The sequence below is a fragment of the Pediculus humanus genome, genomic scaffold (assembly GCF_000006295.1).
Source record: "Pediculus humanus corporis 1103172108322 genomic scaffold, whole genome shotgun sequence".
NCBI lineage: Eukaryota > Metazoa > Arthropoda > Insecta > Psocodea > Pediculidae > Pediculus > Pediculus humanus.
In genome coordinates, this window is record NW_002987891.1 from 1036656 (window position 1) to 1056886 (window position 20231).

Consider the following 20231-nt stretch of genomic DNA (forward strand, 5'->3'; position numbering starts at 1 on the left):
ATTGACCGTGAAAATAAAGCATTTATTAATTGCAATGTTGTGTTTTCACGTTTGAGATAAGAGATACGACTAAAATTTTTTTTAAAAAAACTTGCAAACAAAGTAATTATAATATGTGTGCAAGTCTTTTTAAATTTCCGACAAACAAGTATATTGTTTTGTTTATTTTATGAAGGTAAAAAACTGACATCCGAACATACTTGATGAATTTAAATGTGCGATATTTTGTGGAAAGAAACAGTCGTCGTCGTCGTCGTCGTTTTTCATTTTTTTTTTTTTGTGTTATCATTTTAATAGTTTCTTTCAACTCTTTGAAATAAACGGTGTGTGAATAAAATAAAGTTAAAATTAAATTGTGATTAATTTTGTGTGATGTTCAACGCTTATTTTAATCAAGGTACGTTTTTTTTTTAAAATTCTTCAATTACACTTCAATTTTTAACAAAATACTTCAATTAACCTTTTTAATTAAATATATTTTATCTATAAATCAATTCAAATCCGTTAAAACAAGTAAAATTTAAAACAAAAAAATTTAATGAATTAATATGAGTGAAAAAAAGAAGTCGAATTTTAACAATAAAATGTAAATAGTTTTATTTATTTATTTATTTAAAAAAAAGGGATTATACGTGATGTCAAAACGAAATAAACAGAATAAATTATACGTAATTTAAATAAAATATTTAATTTGTTAAAATAAGATAAATAATTTTTTTTTGTATTCGATTGTTAACAGTATGATGACTAATTAGAATAAATAAAACAAAAATTTTTGTTAAAGAAGGCGGTGGAAAAAAAGCGGGGATTATTTAACCTGATTAGGTTATGTTATAAACATCCATTAAAATTTGTTTTTTTTTTTATTTTATCTGAAAGGTGATTAATTATTAATTGAACTTTGAAATATATTTTTCTTTTATAGTGACATGACATAAAATGCACGATAACACTAAAAATAGTTTAAATAATAACAATAATGATGATAATTTTAAAAAAAAATTATTTTTTTGGACGGAAATATCATATTTAGTCATAATATGATCAAATGTCGTTGTTGTTGTTTTTTTTTTTTTTTTTTTTGAGATAAAAATTTAATTTTAACGAGGTAATACTTTTTATTAAATTTAAATTTCACAAAATGTTTTTTAATATTAAATTAAAAACGACGTTTAAAAAACGTAACTTTTTTTTTGTAACCTAATTACAACTTTTAATGTTTTTAGATGATGAAAGTGTTAAGTGAACTTTATCTCATAGATTCGATAAGTTATTATTTGTAAAAATAAATCAAATAAGAAAATATTATTTAGTGATAAAATTATCGTTATCGTAAAAAAAAAAATAATTATTAGGTGAGAAAGTGTTGTGTGTGTTGGTATTGATAACACATTTTGATTTTGAAAAGATTTTACTAAAATGTCAAGTCATTACTTCAATTACTTTTCCGCCATTTTGTTTTCAACGGTTTAATAAGTTTTATCATTGAAATTATTGTTAATTTTTTTGTTTTTTTTTTTTTACAATTTCAGAATCGCAATGATGACTTTAAATTCATCTAAATGGTTTCATATTTTTACCCTACTGGTATTGATAAACTTTGTAGGAAGTTTCAATAAAATTCCAGAAATTGAAATGCATAATGCAACACTAAATGCAAAAATGCATAACATAACACTTACTCAATTGACTGATTCTTATTTGAAAACATTTAACAAGGATTTGGCTTTATTAAAAATATCTAATTGTCAATTTGATAAAATTGAAAAAGATGCATTTGATCATTTGAAACATTTAAATCTTTTAGATTTGTCCAATAATAAAATCAAAGAGAAAATTCATCCTCAAACGTTTACAAAATTACCAAGTTTAGAAATTTTAATACTGAAGAATGTTGGCATCCATGATTTGGAATTGAATTTATCAAATGTTGAAGAATTGATATTGTCAGAAAATGATATAGAAGATGTGAAAGAAAATTCTATACAGGGTCATAATGTTAATTATTTAGATCTCAGTCATAATAAAATAAAAGAAATGAATAATTCGTTAAAAACAATGTACAAATTATCAATGATTGATTTATCCAAAAACAATATAGAACATGTTGGAAAAAATGTTTTTGAAGATAATCATAATTTGTTGAGAATTTTAGCTCCTGGTAACAAATTAACATCAACAGAGGGTTTCAAATTACCAAAACTTAAAAGTCTGGATTTGTTTGGAAATAAATTAATTTCATTAAAATCAAATTCATTTGATAAAATGTTCTTTTTAGAAGAATTAGGTTTAGCTGCTAATCAAATCCAACGGATCGAAGATCCATTTTCGGATTTGTACGAATTGAAATTTTTAAATTTGGCATGGAATCACATAGATGAAATAAAACCATCTTTATTCCGCAACAATTTATATCTCAGTCATTTATCTTTGCAAGGCAATCGAATTCAATCTCTCAAACGTTTCGACGCCATTTTAAATCATCTTGTCAAATTGGATTTGTCGCATAACGGTCTCGAAATTATCGATGGCGAATTTTTCACATCTACGCCAAATTTAAACGTTTTGGATTTGAGTTTCAACAACATTAAGGTTCTCTCAAATAGTCTTCAACCTTTAAACAATTTAAAAATAATAGATCTTGCTTTTAATAAAATTAATTTGACCGGTTTTGAATTTTATAAAAATCATCAACTCGCTCGCGTTAATTTGTCATACAACGGTTTGGAAGCAAGTTTGAAAAATTTTAAAAATAACGTTTTTCTAACGGATTTGGATTTGAGCAACAATGCAATTTCAAATTTTTGCAATTCGAATGTCACATATGAAAAATTAAAAAAAATAAATTTGAATGGCAACAATATAAAAGATTTAAAATGTTTAAAGGAGAAAAAATTTGAGTCGTTATGCGTTGTGGATTTAAGAAATAATCCATTGATTTGTGGAAAGGATTTGGATGAATTAGTGGTCGGATTAGCCATAAAAAAAATTTCGCCATTTAAAATAAATCAAATCCAATCGGATATTTCTCGTGATCAGTGGTAAGTTGATATTTTTTATTAGAATTTTTTCTTTTTTTATTAAACTAAATTATTGCTTCAGCAAGACAACAGGAACTTGAATAAAAGCTACAGCAGAAAAAAATCAACAATTTTTTTAAATCGAAGGTCAAAAAAACTTTAAAGAAGGACGAAACCTTGAAAGTTTTTTAGTTTTTTTGATTTTTTACTAATCGAAACATGTGGAAATGTACAAATAAAAATGGACAATGGAAAAACTAATACGATTGTTTCCTTTTTATTGACTCATTTCCCTTTATTGTCCCTTCGTATTCGACAATCGAGTTTGACACTCTATTGGACGACATGACAACAAAATTATTATTATTATTATTATTATTATATCGTTAAAATTGTGTTGCAAATTCTGATTTGCATTTATTTATTTTAATAAAAAATTAAATTTCAATCGGCCATTATAGAAAAGTCTGCAACGTTTTTAATGATTTTTATGTTGTTAATTGTACTTAACAATATTTTATAGTTACCTGATAATAATTATTTATTAATATTATTATCATTATTGTTTTTTTTTTAGTGAAAATTTATCTTTGAATCACAGCATAACTTATTGGAATTCTATCAAACGTGAATTATGTCCTACCACCAATCAGTTGAAAGTTGATAAAAAGGTTGTAAATGTTGTTGATGATGATGATGATGATTCGATGGAAAATGAAAAAGAAAGTGAAAATTCATCAGAAGAAATTTATGCGGAAAGTTTCGAAGAAGAATCAAAGGAAGAAACGACGACGACGACGACGATGATGGATGATTCTAAAAGGAAACATTTTGTTATAATACCAATGGAAAAAATTTCTAATAAAAAAATAATAAAAGGTTTTGTGTTAAAAAATTTGTTTTTCCTTTGGGATGGATGAAAAGGTTTTAAAATTCATTTGTATCGGTTGTTGTTGTTGTTGTTGTTGCAGAAAATAAAAAAGAATATCAATCGGAAAGAATTAGTTGGGAACAAATTGATAAAAATTCTGATATAATAAAAGGTTTCGAAGAACAGGAAATTATTAAAAATAATTATAATTGGTATACGATTGCATTAGTACTCATCGGTGAGTATTCTCTAAGGTTCTACATATTTTTCATTTAAGGTTATGTCTCGCCACTGAAAAACCTTTTCTGGAACTCGTTGAAATATAATTTTGTTTGTTTTTTTTCCAGGTTTTTCTCTCACTTTGACCTGCGTCAACCTCGTCGTCTTCTTATACATAAGACTCAGAGTTTGGAGAAGACCTGATTCGAACGGTTCTCAAAAATATACTTTTTTAAAAAACGAAGTAAGTTTGGATAAAATCACTTGAAAAAAAAACAAACATGGCTTCGCAAGGTCACGGTTAATAACAAACGAAAATATTTTCCGCAATCGTACCTTAAAAAGGTAGAAGAAGAAGAAGAAGGAGGAGGAAAGATTTAAATTTTAGATTTTATGATAGAATATTCATAAGATTTTATAAAAAAAAGGGAAATCGTTAGAATATTCATATACGTTGTTTTAAATCAATTATTATTATTATTATCGTAATGTTTTTTTTGTTATTTTCAGGTTTATAAAAATACAACGGAACCATCATCGAACTTTGAGGGAACGACAAACAATTCATTATGGTTTTCAAATGAAAATATAAAAAATAAATTTTTTTCACAAGGGAAATTAAATGAATTTTTTGATAATTTCGGTGGCGGCGGCAGCGGGGGCGGAAGTAAAAAAAATCTTTTCGATTCTGCGGAATCCGTTAAAAATGTTTTGATAACGTCAAATCAAAATCTATCGAATTGTTGATTGATTGATTGATTGATTTTTTTTTTTTTTCCAAACGAAAATGAAACTTACGATTTTCATTTTGTTTGTAGATTTAGTAATTATTATATGCACCGAATGTAGCTTAGCTCGTCACAAGGTTAATTAAGTAGAAAAATAACAAACAAACAAACAAACACAAACAGGGAACAATAAATGTCTGTCAAATGTTCATCATTTTTTTTTAGACTTTTGATAAAAATTTCATTATCACGTAATAATAATTTTTTAAAAACGTTTTTTGCATGAATTCGTTTTAAATTTTTTAATTTTTAATATCGTTTTCCATTAAAAAAAAAATTTTCTTAGTATGCGAGAGGAGAGGTTTTTTTTTTTGAAAATTAAATCGTTATCGAAATAATAATGATACTTATTTTATTTATATAAAAATATTGAGCATTACAAAAAAAAATTGTACGAATAATAATAATAATTAATTAATGTCATTTATCGTAAAAAATAATAATAATAATAATAAATATCATATACATTTATTTTAAAATACAATTTTTTTTTTGTTTCCCTATGATAAAACTAAAACAAAATGGCGATTTTTTTAAAAAATGAATACACAAAAATAATATCCTATATTAACTATACAAATTAACAATAGACTAGTTTATAAGTTATTTATGTACAAAATAAACTTTTTTTCTCTTTTTTTTTTCAGTTAAATTGATATTGTGAAGTCGTTGGATTCCTGTCGTAGTTGGCACTCGAACTCGTCGATATTGGACTAGGCCTACTCGTTTGCTGAACAAAATTTTGTAAGGCCATGAAGGAAGTACCCGTTTGCCTTATCAAAGTAACCGGTTGATCATCATTCCACTGTTGCCTCGATTCCGCCGGTTGGATAGAAGTCTGAGGAGGTATTTTTTCTAAATTTTTATCCTCCATATATTTCAATTCGGAAATGTTTCCTTTTTCTACGTCTTTTGAAAGACCTCCTCCTCCTCCTTCTTTTGAAGGAGGAAGCCACCCTCATTCTGAAAACTGATTTGTTAAACTGTTAGATCCGTAGTCGGAAGTTTCGGAACGGGTATGATGAGGAGGTTTTTGATTAAAATTAGACACCTCTCGTATTCCGCTCGGTACGATGTCGTAATTGGATTCCCGCGTTTTGTAACCGGGATTATTCTGGACGGATTTTACGTAGGCGGCCGTCCTGCTGAAATTAGAACTGGCTTGACTCCTGGGCGTTTCGGATCTGCTATCGTGTCCTCTGGCTAATGCGTCGTAACATTCTCGTTTGGCTTGCATTTCCCGTTTGTTTTCCGGTCTCGGTCCGACGTCATTTCCCGGATATAAACCTCCTGTTGGAGTGTTTCTAATACCGTAAATATTTTCCGTTGGATTTTTTTCCGGTTTTAAATTGAGCAAATGTTGATTTTGAACGTTTTGATTTGTTAAATGATCTCCGGCGGCGGCAGCAGCGGTGTAATTCTGCTGTTGGATGTTTGCTTTTTCGACATCCGTGACATCGTGATAACTTCTCGACGTTAAATTTCGCATGGGTGGTATATTAATTACATTTTCCGTCATTTCGTTGACCCTATTATGATCGTTACTCGGAGGTACTTTAATGAAATTTCCATCGTTGGTTTTAATTCCCGATATGAAATTGGACGTTGGAGCACCGAAATCTCGCATGTTTGCCGTTAAGTGACCACCGTTTCCTAATTTGATGGGATACAAACTTTGAGCTGGTATGAGAGGACCGGGTTTGGGCAGCAAATCTCTCGGGTTTTGAGATTTGGAATAAACGCTTTGCGATCGATTCAAATTGGCTCTCGTCAAAGCTGGAGATTTCGTGTACATCGATTTCGTTCCCGAATAAATTCCTTCTCCGACTTTTGCATTGTACAATGATCTCGCACCGGAGTAAACTTCATCTCCCAGAGGAGGTTGTTTGTATTTACTTGAGTTACCGGCGGCATCACCCCGATCCAATCTAGAAGGCGGAGAATGGAAGACCGAATTCGACGCGACACTCGGACAATATGCACCTAAAAAAACAACCCGAGTTAAAAATTCTTTTCTCTTAACCACTTGAAAACCGATATTTTTTTCCAGGAAAAAAAAAAAATTTACCTCCTGGAGATGTGGGATTTCCCGATCCGACGGGCCTGTACGCAGCTGGATGATATTTATTGTCTTGAAAAGGTTCATCTTCAGAATTCATGCTCGAATCTTTAAAAAGAAAAGAATTTGCTATTTAGGAAAAAAACGTTCGTACGATGCAACAAAAAAAAAATTTCAGGTAGGTTGTACGTACCTCCATCTATCGATTCATTCGGACGTTTGTTGTGCCTTTTAGAATTGAATATAAATTTATATATGACCGCTGCTAATATGCTACCGAAAATGGGTCCGAACCAGAAAACCCAATGATTATCCCACAGTTTGTTCATTACGAAAGCCGGTCCTAATGCTCGAGCAGGATTCAACATGGGCATCTACAACACAAAAATGCATATTAAATTTCATATGCAAATCGATGGGAGGTTCCCTGATGACAACCCCAAGGAATGATAAAGACAGAGATAGAGATAGAGAGTAAAATTTTAAAGAACAATATTTTTAAAAAAAAATTAAATTGTTTAAAATACAAAAAACTTCCGGTTTGTTGTGACCCTCTTTTATAAGATGGTAAGTTTTTTTTTTTAAAAAATCGTTAAAAATCTTTGTTAAAAAATTAAGGAGGTTCATTAAAAATTTTTTTGCAATTTCAGGTAGGATGGAAATCGACGGATTGGAAAATTCAGGTTGATGGGAAAATGATGGAAAAAAAAAATTAATTTAACATTTAAAATTTTTTTACTTACTCCTGCCAGAGAGCAAGCAGCATATGATACTCCTATTGCAAGAGATCCATCATTGAATAATTTTTTTTCACTTTTTGTAAAAAATGTAAAAGTGACGATAAATGTTAAAACCAATTCGACTCCGAATTTTTCCCAGGGACCCATCATCGATGGAAAATTAACCGTGTATAATCCGGGAGTGACGCTGAAAACAAAAAAAAATTATTATTATTATTATTATTAACGCGATGATCGATTCCCCAAAGCATTTGTGCAAATCCGCCCCCCCATTTTTTTTTTTTTTATAAATAAAAGGAGGTGCTTTGGAAAATACACAAAGTCGAGGAATGGTAATTAGGACCTTAAAAAAAAAATCTTTTCTTTTTCAAAATTTGGCAACATTAATAAATGTGCGTGTGTGCGTGTTTGATTTTTATTCACGATTATAAAAAACGTTTTTTGTTATAGGAAGAAGAAAAAGAAGAAAAAGAAGAAGAAGAAGGAAAGCAGGTGGTCGTGTTGTAAAAAATGAAAAAAGGAAAAAAATTAAATGACTTCCTTTTGGGTAATCGTATCATCGTGCCTAAGGTCATTTATCGTTTCAATTTCAGGTACACAAAATCGGCAGATGTTTTATGCCTCACAAAAAAGAATTTTTTGTTTATTCGTGTTCTTTGTAATTTCAGGTGTCCTCTATCGTTTCAACAATTTGCATCAGATCATCAGAAAACCCCCCCAAATGAATGAAAATAAATTAATTGGGCATGCTTCCCAAAAAAAAAAAAAAAAAAAAAAAAAAATTTTTAAATACACGACAGACAGATGTAGTTGGTTTAGGTTTCACAGGCACGTGGTAGTAGAAGAAATTATCACGTGTTGATAATAATAATAATAATAATAATAATCTTAAATATTATAATTCGGTCACATTTAATATAATCCGTGGACAATGAATGAATGATTTGATGACGACATCTTAATCACAAAAGTATATAAAAATATACGCAGACATTTTTAACTAATTTTTTTTGTAAATCGTAGATTTTATTATTTTAATATTAATTTTAGGGAGAAGATGGAGAAGATGGAGAAGAAGAAGAAGAAGAAAAGACAAAAATGGAAACCGAAAAAACAAAATCAATCCGATTGTAAACTTAAGGATTTTGCTATTAAGTAAGTAAAAAAATTTTTTCTGACAGTTAAAAAGACGCAAAAAAGAGAGAGAGAGAGAAAAATGATTTAAATAAAGACAGACGACGAGAGGGCCACATTCGAAATTTTTCAAAAAAAAAAAATTTATTAAAACCATCTGTTCTACCTTATACACAAAGATATAAATTTTTTTTTTTTTTTTTTTGTATTAAAGCAGATGTTTGCCATGATGTAAAAAAAAAAATGTGAAGGCTTTCAATTTCTTAGTAGGAATGAAAGGTATTTTTTACAAAAACGGATTTGTTTGAATTTTGGGCAAGACCTCCTCTACTTATACGTTACCACCTTTGAATGTACCTTAATAATGTACAACCTAATAAAAATGAATTTGCCACATTTAAAAACTACTATGACTTATCAATCGGCTAATGATAAAAGAATCGTTTTGAGTTTTAAAAAACAAAACAACCCTTAAAGATTTTTAAAAAATTTAACCAGGTTGCAAAGGAAGAAGAAGAAGAAGAAGATGAAGGAGCAGATGGTTCACCCCACACGTACACACACACACACGTGTAATGATGCACCAGGTGCTGTTGTTCTTGTCCTTCCTCTTCGTGGGTAGTTTAAAATGCCCCAGATATTATACCTACTACCTCCTATCATTTTTGATGGAAAATTTGGAGTATTTGGGGTAAGTAAAACAATTTTTTTTTTTATAAAAAATAAAATCATTTTAGTCGTTGTTCTACCTACGAGCGATAGAAATTTCTAGAATTTTTTTTTAAACTAAATTAACAAACGATAAATTTTTTATTTATTAAATTAATTAATTTAAATTTTAACTTTTCCCGTGCCACCAAAGATGATTTCAATTAATTGAGGTTAATTGGTTTAAATTTATATATATATATAAAAAAAACCCCCTCCCGACATTTTTCTCTCTCTCTCTCTCTCTCGATAGTTTATAATGTGAGAAGTAATAATTCTTCAATTACGCTTTGATAAACAATAATATTAAATTACTAATAATATCTCTCTCTCTCTCTCTCTCTCAAGAAAAAAATTTATTTTTAATACGGTGTATCGATCAAATTTGAAAAATAATTAATCCCTTATCGAATTATCGAGAAATAATTCAAAAAAAAAAAAAAAAAAAAAAAAGCGACAGGAAAATTCTTTGTTCGTCAAATGGGAGTCACGTGGCTAATTTCTCAATCTATGAAAAGGATATAATAAATCTGTGGGAAAATTTTTAATCGTATGAATTTAAATGACTGACCCACGTCACGGATTAATTTATCACGGATTTAAATTTACTATAAAAACCGCGTGTGTGTAACAGCAACAGCAACAACAACCACAACAACAACAACAACTACAGCAACAACAACAACAACCACAACAACAACTACAGCAACAATCACAACAACAACAACACTCTAACGCCTTAAACTTATTAATACAATTAAGGTTTTCAATTCTCATTAGAATATGGATGTGATAATCAAAGAAGAAGAAAAATATTTTAAATTTAAAAAACAAACGATTGGATAAAAGTTTCTCTCCCTAATAACAAAAAAAAAATATTTGAAAGGCATGTGAAATAAAGTTGTAAATTTAATTTACTCCAATAAATAATGCACACTCTTTTTTTAAAAAAAAATTGTGCATGATGTCGTGTAACCACAATAACAACAACAACAACGTTAAAAAAAGGGTATAATGTGATACGTATATATTTTTAAATGTAACGATCATATCACCCTTATTCATAAAAAAAGAATAAAAAAGCTGATTAACAAAACAAAAGGTCATCATCATCATCATCATCATCATCATCATGAATGCCAAATCAGTCAACCAAAGCCCGAGAACTTGAAAACAAGTGAATTCATTTTTTATTGTAACACGACCAAAGCCCTTTAAAAAAAAAAAAAAACTGGGAAAGAATTAAGTGTTCCTTTGGGATTTTAATACACACACACACGCACAATTGATTTGGCATAAAAAATGGCTGCCAACTGTTGTTACTTTCTCACACACAATCATTTTTTTCTTTGTGTTTTTTTTTTTTTTTTTCAAGTTGTGGTAAACTCGATAAAAAATTATGGATTTATATAAAATTTATAAAAAAAAAAGTTTTTCTAACATTGTAACGAACCTTTACTCCCCGCCTCCCCCAAAAAAAAGAAAAACCTACTTAAACAAAGTAGAAAGAAAATGTTTTCCTCCCCTTCGTCACACGGGGGTAATAATGAAATTTATGTGAATTGAATGAATGAATGAATGAATGATTTTTATTGAAAGATGAAACAAGTGCACACTGATTGATAAGTTAGAGAGAGAGAGAGAGAGAGGGTTGGTTTTTTGTCAAGTCAAGTAAGGGTTGGAAAATAAAAAAATTTTTTTTTTTTTAAAATATGATTTTAATTGACTTACCCATATAGAAGAGCAGCTCCGGCAACTCCACCCCCGCATTGTGCTATCACAAATAAAGATGCTCTTAAGGGTGAAATCTTTTTAGTGACGGCCATTGCAAGAGAAACTGCTGGATTAACGTGTCCTCCTTTATAAACCCCCCCGAAAAAAAACAATTTCATCGTCATTATTAATTATTTTAAACCCTTAAAAAAATTTAATTTTTCTTTAGTACCTGATATTTTTTCAAAACAGTGATGTAACATAGCCATTGTGAGCCCCGTGGCAAATGCTGTCGGTAAAACTATATCATTTATTTTTTCAACTCCTTTTCCCAAATAATTATAACTGGCTCCAGACACGATAAAAACTAGAAAAAATGATGCCAAACATTCGGATATAATCGATCTCCAAAATTCTAATGTTCGGATTTCCACTTGTACAGGTTGACGATAGTTTTTCGTTAGTCTGTTAGCTGTTCTTTTAGCATCTCGAACGGCTTCTAACTTTTGTAGTAATGTTATGACATGTTCTTCGAACGGATCATCTTCTAAATTAATTGTCAAACTGTTTCCCGCCATTTTTTTTTAAATAAAACAATAAATTATTGTTTGTTTGTTTGTTAATTACAAACCTGTAATAAAAAATTACATGATAATTAATACTTAAATTTTTAATGTATTTTCATTTATAAGATAATAATAATAATAATAAGCTTTAAATTTCATGGGTTTTATTTTAATGATTAATGAAATTGTAGTGCAATGCTGACTTTAACTAAAATTTAATCTTTTCACAATGAATTTCAACAAAAAGTTTTTAACGAGTCAGCAGTGATAACTGAATTATTAAGTCTGAACAATTAAAACTAAACTTAAAACTACAAAATATTTTTTCTTTAAATTAATAATAATAATAATAGTTATTGAATGGTAAACATACTTATTAAATTATTAATAAGTTGAAGTCATTTAATGTCACACACACAAAATAAAAAAAAACGAATTAAAAACTAATTTTTAACTTAAAATTAAATTTTTTCCAGATAGTTACACCACAACTCCTAAACATAAACTGAAGACACCAATTGTTGGAGAATCTTCCTCAAGAGTGTTTAAAATGAAGCTTATTTTGGAGGGGGAAGAAATAACATCTGTCGTTCAACAAGTTGTAATAAACAGGGTCGGTCTGGTTTTATATTGGATCAAAGTTTTTATATCATCTTATAAAAATCTATATATATGAATTAGGGCAGCCATATTTGATTTGATTTTAATCTGCAAATAATAAATAAAAAATTAAACATGTATAAATTTTATTAAAAAAACCTATTGAAACTTTTATTTACTATTCAAATATTGAATTCAAACAACTAGAATATGTTTTTTTTTTGTGATTTAAGTGTTTAATTTCAATTATTTTTTTAAAATATTCTTTCTACTGATCTATTTTCAGTCATTTATTTAGTAGAAGTAGTTAGATGATTTATTGTATTAATTTGAACATTAATAACAATATTAGTATAAATATTAAATTGCATAATAAGAAATAAAGTTTTTTAAGAATGATATTTGAATAGTTTGTTGCAATTAATCTTTTTTTTTTGTCAAATAAATGTTAAAAGCTTTGTGGTATTTTACTTACCATTAAACTCAATAATGGAGGGCTAAGGAGAGCTTTTAACGACTTAATTTTAATATTAATTATTGTTGGTTTTTTTGAAATTTTTAGAAGAACACTTTATTATTAAAATTATTTAGACGATATATTTTATTTTAAAACATTTATTTATAAACTTTTAATAAAAGATACTTTGAATAAATAAAATAATATCGAGGAAAAATTTAACGGTAAGGAAACCCAGCGAAACTTTGGAAAAAAAAAATTAAGCGGTTAAAATTTATTTTTACAATGTTGCCAATTCTAAAAAAAAAGAAAAATGCGGCAAATACGAATGTATAATTTTTTTAAATGTAAAATAATAGAAGCATTATTATTATTTTACAAAAAATATTTTATTAATCGTGACTTGTTCCATTTTTAAAAATCATTTGTTATGAATAAATGTATATATAGTTGTTTATATCCTTATTGCTTTGAAAAATTTCTTTCTTGTTATACCTGTTAGTATAATGAATGCGTCAGGTACACAAAACGGCCATATTGATATGAGGTAGTAAGAGAACTTCTTTTTTAAAAACGGCTTTTTTTTTTATTTTTAAAAGCATCATGACTTAGCGTGGGTATTATTCCGTTAAAACAAAAACAAATTTAATAAAAGTGTTCGAAAATGTGAGGGAAAATTCGTTGAAAAAAATATATAATTCCGTCCGTTTATTAAAGCATTATGTAACGATTTTTGAATAATAAAAAATGAAATATAAAAAGTTTTTGTTTAAAGTTAACAATTTTAAATTTTTTAAATGCTAACATTTTTAACAGTGTCGCGAGTTCGCATTAAATATTTTAATACAGAAATAAAATAAAATAAATTTCGGTGGGAAATTTAAAGGGGCGTTGCCTATATCGGTGCTACAATGAAAATCATCCTGATAAATGCATCGCACGAACTGTTTATTATGACTCAATAACAGTTAAATAAAAGATATGGCCTAATTTGTATTATTATTTTCAAAATGTAGAAATTTTTTAAGGCACTGACACCACCTGTTGATTTTAAAGTTTTTTTATAAACGTTTCCTACTTGTTTTTGTGATTAAAAGAACTTCACAAATATAATTTTTTTTTTTTTTTAAAAACATTTAAGTGAAAATATTTAGTATTAATAAAAATGAATTTTTATATTTTTTATAACTACATTGATAATTTGACTGTTTGGTGTTGTTTTTTATTTACAATATCTTACATAAGTTGCCAAAACTCTTTTGGAAATTATCCAGATCCCTACAACTATAGAAACAATGAAGGACACAATAGGCCAAATCCTGGGGATCCAAATTATAGAACTTATGAGTATCAAGGAAGAAGATATGGTCAAAGTTCTTTCGATTTTGATTCGAGAAATTTGGATAATCAAAATGATTGGAATTATTTAAATTTTAATCCTAATTATCCAGGTTTTGGGACTAATGATCCGCGATTCAGACATCCTGTAAGTAATTTACAAATTTATTATTAAAATCGTAATTAGTTTTGATTTCTGATTGGTTTTTAAGTCAAATATGTTGTTGTGCTACACCTTATCATTTATTATTATTATCTTTTTTTTAAATTTATACAAAAGTCTCTTGAGTCATTAATCAAATTTTGCAAAAGTATTTTTACTGAATTTCTTTTGTTTTTTTTTCTCTCTCACCGAACTCACTAAAAATTAATTCAATTTTAGTTACAGCATTAATTTTTATAATTTTTTAAATTAATTAAATTATAATTTATTCTTAAAAGGATGGAGCAACTAAAGTGCAAAGACCTGGAATACTTAGTGGATGGAAAGATTACTTGCAAGGAAAATATAGAGTTATATCTGCCCAAGAAAACAGGGATATTTATGTTACAACTTCTTACGGACAGGTATAAGTTATTTGATTTCGAATGGGTACAAGTACTTAGTTTATTTACCTTTTCAAATTTAAATTGGAATTTTAAATTAACTTTAATGGTGATTAATTTACTTGCTGTTTCAGGTTCAAGGTTTTCAAGTTTATTTATATGACACTCCTGATCCTTATTCGCAGTACAGACCGGGAGATTCAACTGTTGAAAAAATAAAGGGTAATGTCAGTGTATTTTTGGGAATACCCTATGCAATGCCACCTGTTAAAGATGGTAGATTCAAGGTAAATTTGTAGTAATCTTATCTTTTGTTTTTAAAACAAATTTAAAACTATGCATTATCGATTTTGTCAATAGTAATTAAAGTAAATGGAAGAAGAAAGTAAAAGTTTATGTATTTCTCTTCTATATATATATATTTTTTTTAATGGTTTCTCAAAATATTATTGTCAGTACTAAGTTAATATTTATTAAGCAATTTTTAAACTGACTTATTTATAGCCTCCTCTTCCACACAAAGGCTGGCAACTTCTACAAGCTGTCGATTTTGGTCCTGCTTGTCCACAACCTGCCAAATATGTCGGAGAATCAAAAGGGATTAGGGATATGGATGAAGATTGTTTATATTTAAATGTTTATTCTCCTTTTGTAAGTGCGACCGACCATAAATTTTAAAAAAAAATTTTTTTATTTTTTTTTTAAATAATTTAAAATTTATTTATAAATATTTAGACTGGGGCTGGAGTGGCACAAAAATATCCCGTCATGTTTTATATACACGGTGGAGATTTTTATCAAGGTGCTTCTAATACATTTCCGGGCCACATGCTTGCAGGTTTTTTCGATGTTGTGGTTGTGACAATTAATTATCGACTGGGAGCTTTAGGTTTGTAAAATTAATCATGCATATCTATATCTAGTCATGAGCTTTACAAAAGTCATCCATGATTCACATTTATTTTTAGGATTTTTAAGCACGGCAGATCAAAATTCTCCTGGAAATTATGGTATATTAGATCAAGCTCAGGCACTAAAATGGGTTTATGATAATATAGAATTTTTTAATGGTGATAGAAATTCCATCACGTTATTCGGACCTGGAGCAGGAGCAGCTAGTGCCGGACTCTTGATGTTAGCACCCAAGACTAAAGATTTAGTTAGCAAAGTGATAGCGCAGGTACAATTTCAGGTTTTTTTCGACGTATTAAACAGTTTGGTAAATAAAACATTTTTTAAAATATAATTTATTCATCAAGAGCGGTGCAGCATTGGCTGATTGGGCAGTTACGCGGTCTTGGGAGCAAGTTTTAAACACAAGCACAGTTTTCGGAAGACATCTTGGTTGTTCTACGGACTCTTCTTGGAAGCTAGTTAATTGTTTACGAAATGGTCGCAGCGCTCTTGAATTGGGAAATGCCGAATTCAGGGTAATTTTAAAAAAAATTTTTTTAGAAATATCGAAATGTAAAATGCATTGATTTAATACAATTATTTTTTATTAAAATTTAGCCGGAAGTTGGATTGTTGGCTTGGGGCCCTGTTTTGGATACTAATTTCACCGTACCGAAAGACAGTTGGTTTCATAATACTTTTACGGAAAAAGACTGGCATTTTTTCCCCAAAAGTCCCGAGGAATTGCTTAAAGAAGGACATTTTAATAAACAATTAAGATACATGGCTGGTGTAACCACTCAGGAAGCTGCTTACGTAATATGTACGCTACAATTAATTTAAATCATTAAACGTCTATTAATTAATAAGTGTACTTATTAACATGTAATTTTCAGACAAAAATGAAAGTTTGGTTCCGCATTTTACCATCGGTAAACCTTTTTTCGATCAGAAGGTTCGCGAATTGGTTCATCAGTTAAATTATACATTTAACGAAGAAGGAGTTTACGAAGCCATAAGATATTTATATACTTATTGGCCTGATCCCGACGCTACCCAGTACATTAGGGAGCAATATATACACGTTAGTAAATGAATGGAAATTTTTTTTCGCGTTTAAAAATTTAAAATGAATCGAAAAACGTTTTTTTTTTTTTTTTTTTTGTTTTTTTGTAGTTGATATCCGATCTTAAATACAGAGCACCAAGTGATAAAATGACAAAACTTTTATTGGAAAAACGTGTACCTGTTTACCTGTACGTTTTAAACACGACCGTCGAAGCTTTCAGGTTTCCAGATTGGCGAAAAGTTCCACACGATATAGAAAGAGTATTTTTAACGGGAGCTCCTTTCATGGATGTTGGTTAGTTACAAAAAAAAATGGATTCGTAACAAAAGATTTAACTTAATATATAAAAAATGTTGTTTTATTTTTATTAGAATTTTTTCCTAAATCCGAAAATTGGCAGAGAAATATGTGGACGGAAAATGATAGAAACATGAGTTATTTTTTTATGAAAGCTTATTCAGATTTTGCTAAATACGGGTTAGTATTTAACGTTTATCACATTTCGATAAGTAAGTAAAAAGGAAACTTATTTTTATTTAATTTTTTTAGTAATCCTTCACAGCAACAAATTCTCGGTCTTCATTTTGAAACGGCTCACGTTGGAAATTTGAAATATCTTAACATCAATACGACATTCAACAGCTCAATAATGTACAACTACAGGCAAACAGAATGTGCTTTTTGGTATTCTTATTTGCCCACAGTTATAGGCACCTATTTCACGACGTACAGGCCGTATTCTGAAGTAATTTTGTACCTACCGATAATAATAAAAACCGAACTTTTAAGTTTTTTGTGTTTACATTTAATTTTTATTTTTTTTTTTAGTTTTGGTGGGATGCAAGAGAGGAATTACAAATTGCATTTTTGTCCATAATATCCCTTTCTGTTGTTTTAATTATACTTGTATTTACGTGTTGCATCCTTTGGAGGAAAGCTAAAAGGTAAGAGTCGTAAGTAAGCGAAAAATTGAATGTTTACTTCGACGGTAAAAAATCTGTTGCATGTAATTTTTTTTTTTTTCCATCGTATTCCAACAGATTTAATTTAAACTTGAAGACTTGAATTATGATTTTTCAGAACTGCGGATCAGTACTACGACATAAATTTAATACATAAAGAAGATGAAGAAGGAATGGAAGGAGTGGACAACGAAACTTCACAATCTACGAATAACATATACGAATTCCGAGAAGTATCAGGTTCTAATAAAAGACCTCCTGCGGGTACTCCACCGCCTGTGTTCAAATCACGTCCTACGAGTTTTAGTCTTTCGTCCCAGCAAAACATTATGATGGAGGATAAAAAACCCATCGCTCCTATGCAACATTTGTCGAAAAGCACGGGAAATTTTTTGGCGGCTCCCGATAAAAGTAAAATAATAACAAATAAAAACGTTTGCATGGATTCTGGTTTGAAAGTGAAAGACTCGAAAAAAAGTTATTCGACGCCTAGTTTGAGATCTAACGATTCGAAAGAAAGCCTTAGGGAAGATGACGGTCGAATGGTGCCGGGAAGTAAAAAAGCAATAAGGAAAAATCCACGAAAATTTGATAGGATCCCACAAACTCAAGTTTGAAATTGAAATATGTATATTTTAAGTACGATTAACTTTTTTAAACTTTTTTTTTTTTAATTTATTTATTGTAAAATTGTTGTAAAGCCATAAAAATTTAATTTAAGGTATTTTATAATTGAAAATGAAAAATTATCATAACTATAAGCTCATAAAAATGCTAAGATTTTATTTTTTTAACTTTTTTTTAAATATTTTTATTATAAAAAAACTTGAATTGAAAATGAAATTTAATTCAATTTTATTTTTTATAAATTAAATTTATCATCGTTTTGTTGCTATTTTCCTTTTTTTTATTATTTAAATTGTTAAAAAAATTTGGATTTAAAGTTTTTTTTTTTTAAATTAACCCTTTTTCGAGGGGAGGTTGTTATTATTTATAAAAAACTTTAAATCGAAATTTTTAGATTAAGTGTTATTAAGATTTTTTAAATTATTTTTGGTGTAGTACGAGCGTCCATGTTAGATTTTTAATTAATTTAAACTAACTAATCATCGAATTAACGTTTTAATGTAAAATAATTTTAAAAAACGATGCCTTACTTTAAAAAAAAAAAAATTAAAATAAAAAAACATTTTTTTAACGATTTGTAAATTTGCAACGTATATTTTTTTTTTTAAAAACAATTTTTTTTAGTTATTCAAGCGTGAAGTACTTAGTTTGTCCGCCAATATTACTTAATGACACGGTAAACGATATTTTATGTTTATTTACTCTGTGACATTTTTAGCAGCAAATTGTAAACATCATGGATGAACACGACGAAAACGAGGTTTTATCCGATGATAATAATTTAAATGTTAAAGAAAAAAAGAAAAAACCTGGTATTGTATATTTAGGAACTTTACCTCCTTTTATGAACGTTACAAAAGTAAAAGATTTATTTTCAAAATATGGCGAATTAGGAAGAATTTTTTTACAACCTGCCGAAACTAAGACAGGTATTGAGGATATTGTATAAATTTCGTTACGAGTGTATTTGTGTTACGTTTTTTTTAAAAATTTTTTAATTTTTAGGTAAAACTAAAAAAAGTAAAAAACCTCCTCTACATTTTTCCGAAGGTTGGATAGAATTTAAAAGTAAAAAAGTAGCTAAAATGGTGTGCCACTCATTAAATAATACACAAATAGGTGGGAAAAAAAGTTCGAAATTTTATGATTACATGTGGAATATAAAATATTTACCTAGATTTAAATGGATTCATTTGAGTGAAAGGTTAGCTTATGAAAGAGCTGTACATAGGCAGAAAATGAGAGCGGAAATTGCACAGGCTAAAAAAGAAGCTAATTTCTTTGCTAAAACTATCGAAAGAAATAAAAAACTTAAAAAATTAAATGGAAATAGTGATCGTGTTAATAATTATAAACAAAGACAGACTGAAAATGAAATATTATCGAGTAAAGATCCGGATAAAAGTAATAATAATGATAGGAAGGAATTTTTAAAATCGCTTTTTAATAATTCCTGATAAAAAACAATTATTTTTTTATGTACTGAAAAAATTTTTATGAATCATATGACAGTGTCTTATTTGATATTTTTGTATAATTCTATAAATTTATATTATATATAAATATAATTATTAATATTATATATAAAATAATTTTTCCCTTTTTTTTTATTTCTATTGGGAACGGAAAATATTAAAAAGGATAAAATTTTAATTATCGACATTTATATAATTGATTTTAGGTAGGTTTTATCAATATTATGCATTCGTATATATTTATATATGTGTGGGTGTGGGTGTGGGTGTGCGTACACGTGTAAAAAGTTAAAAATAAATTTAAATTTTGATTCTATAAAAATATATATAGTATATATTCATATACTATATATATATATATATATATATATATATATATATTATATATTATTCTATATTATATTATATATATATTATAATATTATATTATATATTATATAATATT

At 28.1% G+C, this 20231-nt stretch overlaps 4 protein-coding genes across 4 annotated transcripts; 3 read left to right on the plus strand and 1 right to left on the minus strand.

Moving 5' to 3' along the window:
* Positions 1-1635: 1635 nt before the first annotated feature.
* Positions 1636-3121, plus strand: Phum_PHUM617290 (leucine-rich repeat-containing protein 8B, putative; the record flags this gene model as incomplete). The annotated part of the gene is made up of 3 exons (XM_002433175.1): positions 1636-2817; positions 2887-3041; positions 3103-3121. 3 exons carry the CDS (start codon positions 1636-1638, stop codon positions 3119-3121), a joined length of 1356 nt encoding a protein of 451 aa, XP_002433220.1.
* Positions 3122-5541: 2420 nt separating this feature from the next.
* Phum_PHUM617300 (Neurogenic protein big brain, putative) lies at positions 5542-11830 on the minus strand (the record flags this gene model as incomplete). The annotated part of the gene is made up of 7 exons (XM_002433176.1): positions 5542-5834; positions 5883-6881; positions 6967-7086; positions 7151-7331; positions 7701-7884; positions 11271-11397; positions 11485-11830. 7 exons carry the CDS (start codon positions 11828-11830, stop codon positions 5542-5544), a joined length of 2250 nt encoding a protein of 749 aa, XP_002433221.1.
* Positions 11831-13381: 1551 nt separating this feature from the next.
* Phum_PHUM617310 (Acetylcholinesterase 1 precursor, putative) lies at positions 13382-18301 on the plus strand (the record flags this gene model as incomplete). Its single annotated transcript, XM_002433177.1, has 15 exons — positions 13382-13422; positions 14121-14361; positions 14655-14780; positions 14894-15046; positions 15264-15410; positions 15495-15648; positions 15728-15939; positions 16019-16189; positions 16272-16476; positions 16550-16737; positions 16830-17016; positions 17094-17199; positions 17272-17467; positions 17551-17666; positions 17803-18301. The coding sequence occupies 15 exons, from the start codon at positions 13382-13384 to the stop codon at positions 18299-18301; spliced, it is 2742 nt and encodes a 913-aa protein (XP_002433222.1).
* A 746-nt stretch (positions 18302-19047) lies between these two features.
* On the plus strand, positions 19048-19768 carry Phum_PHUM617320 (Activator of basal transcription, putative; the record flags this gene model as incomplete). Its single annotated transcript, XM_002433178.1, has 2 exons — positions 19048-19240; positions 19317-19768. 2 exons carry the CDS (start codon positions 19048-19050, stop codon positions 19766-19768), a joined length of 645 nt encoding a protein of 214 aa, XP_002433223.1.
* Between the last annotated feature and the right edge of the window lie 463 nt (positions 19769-20231).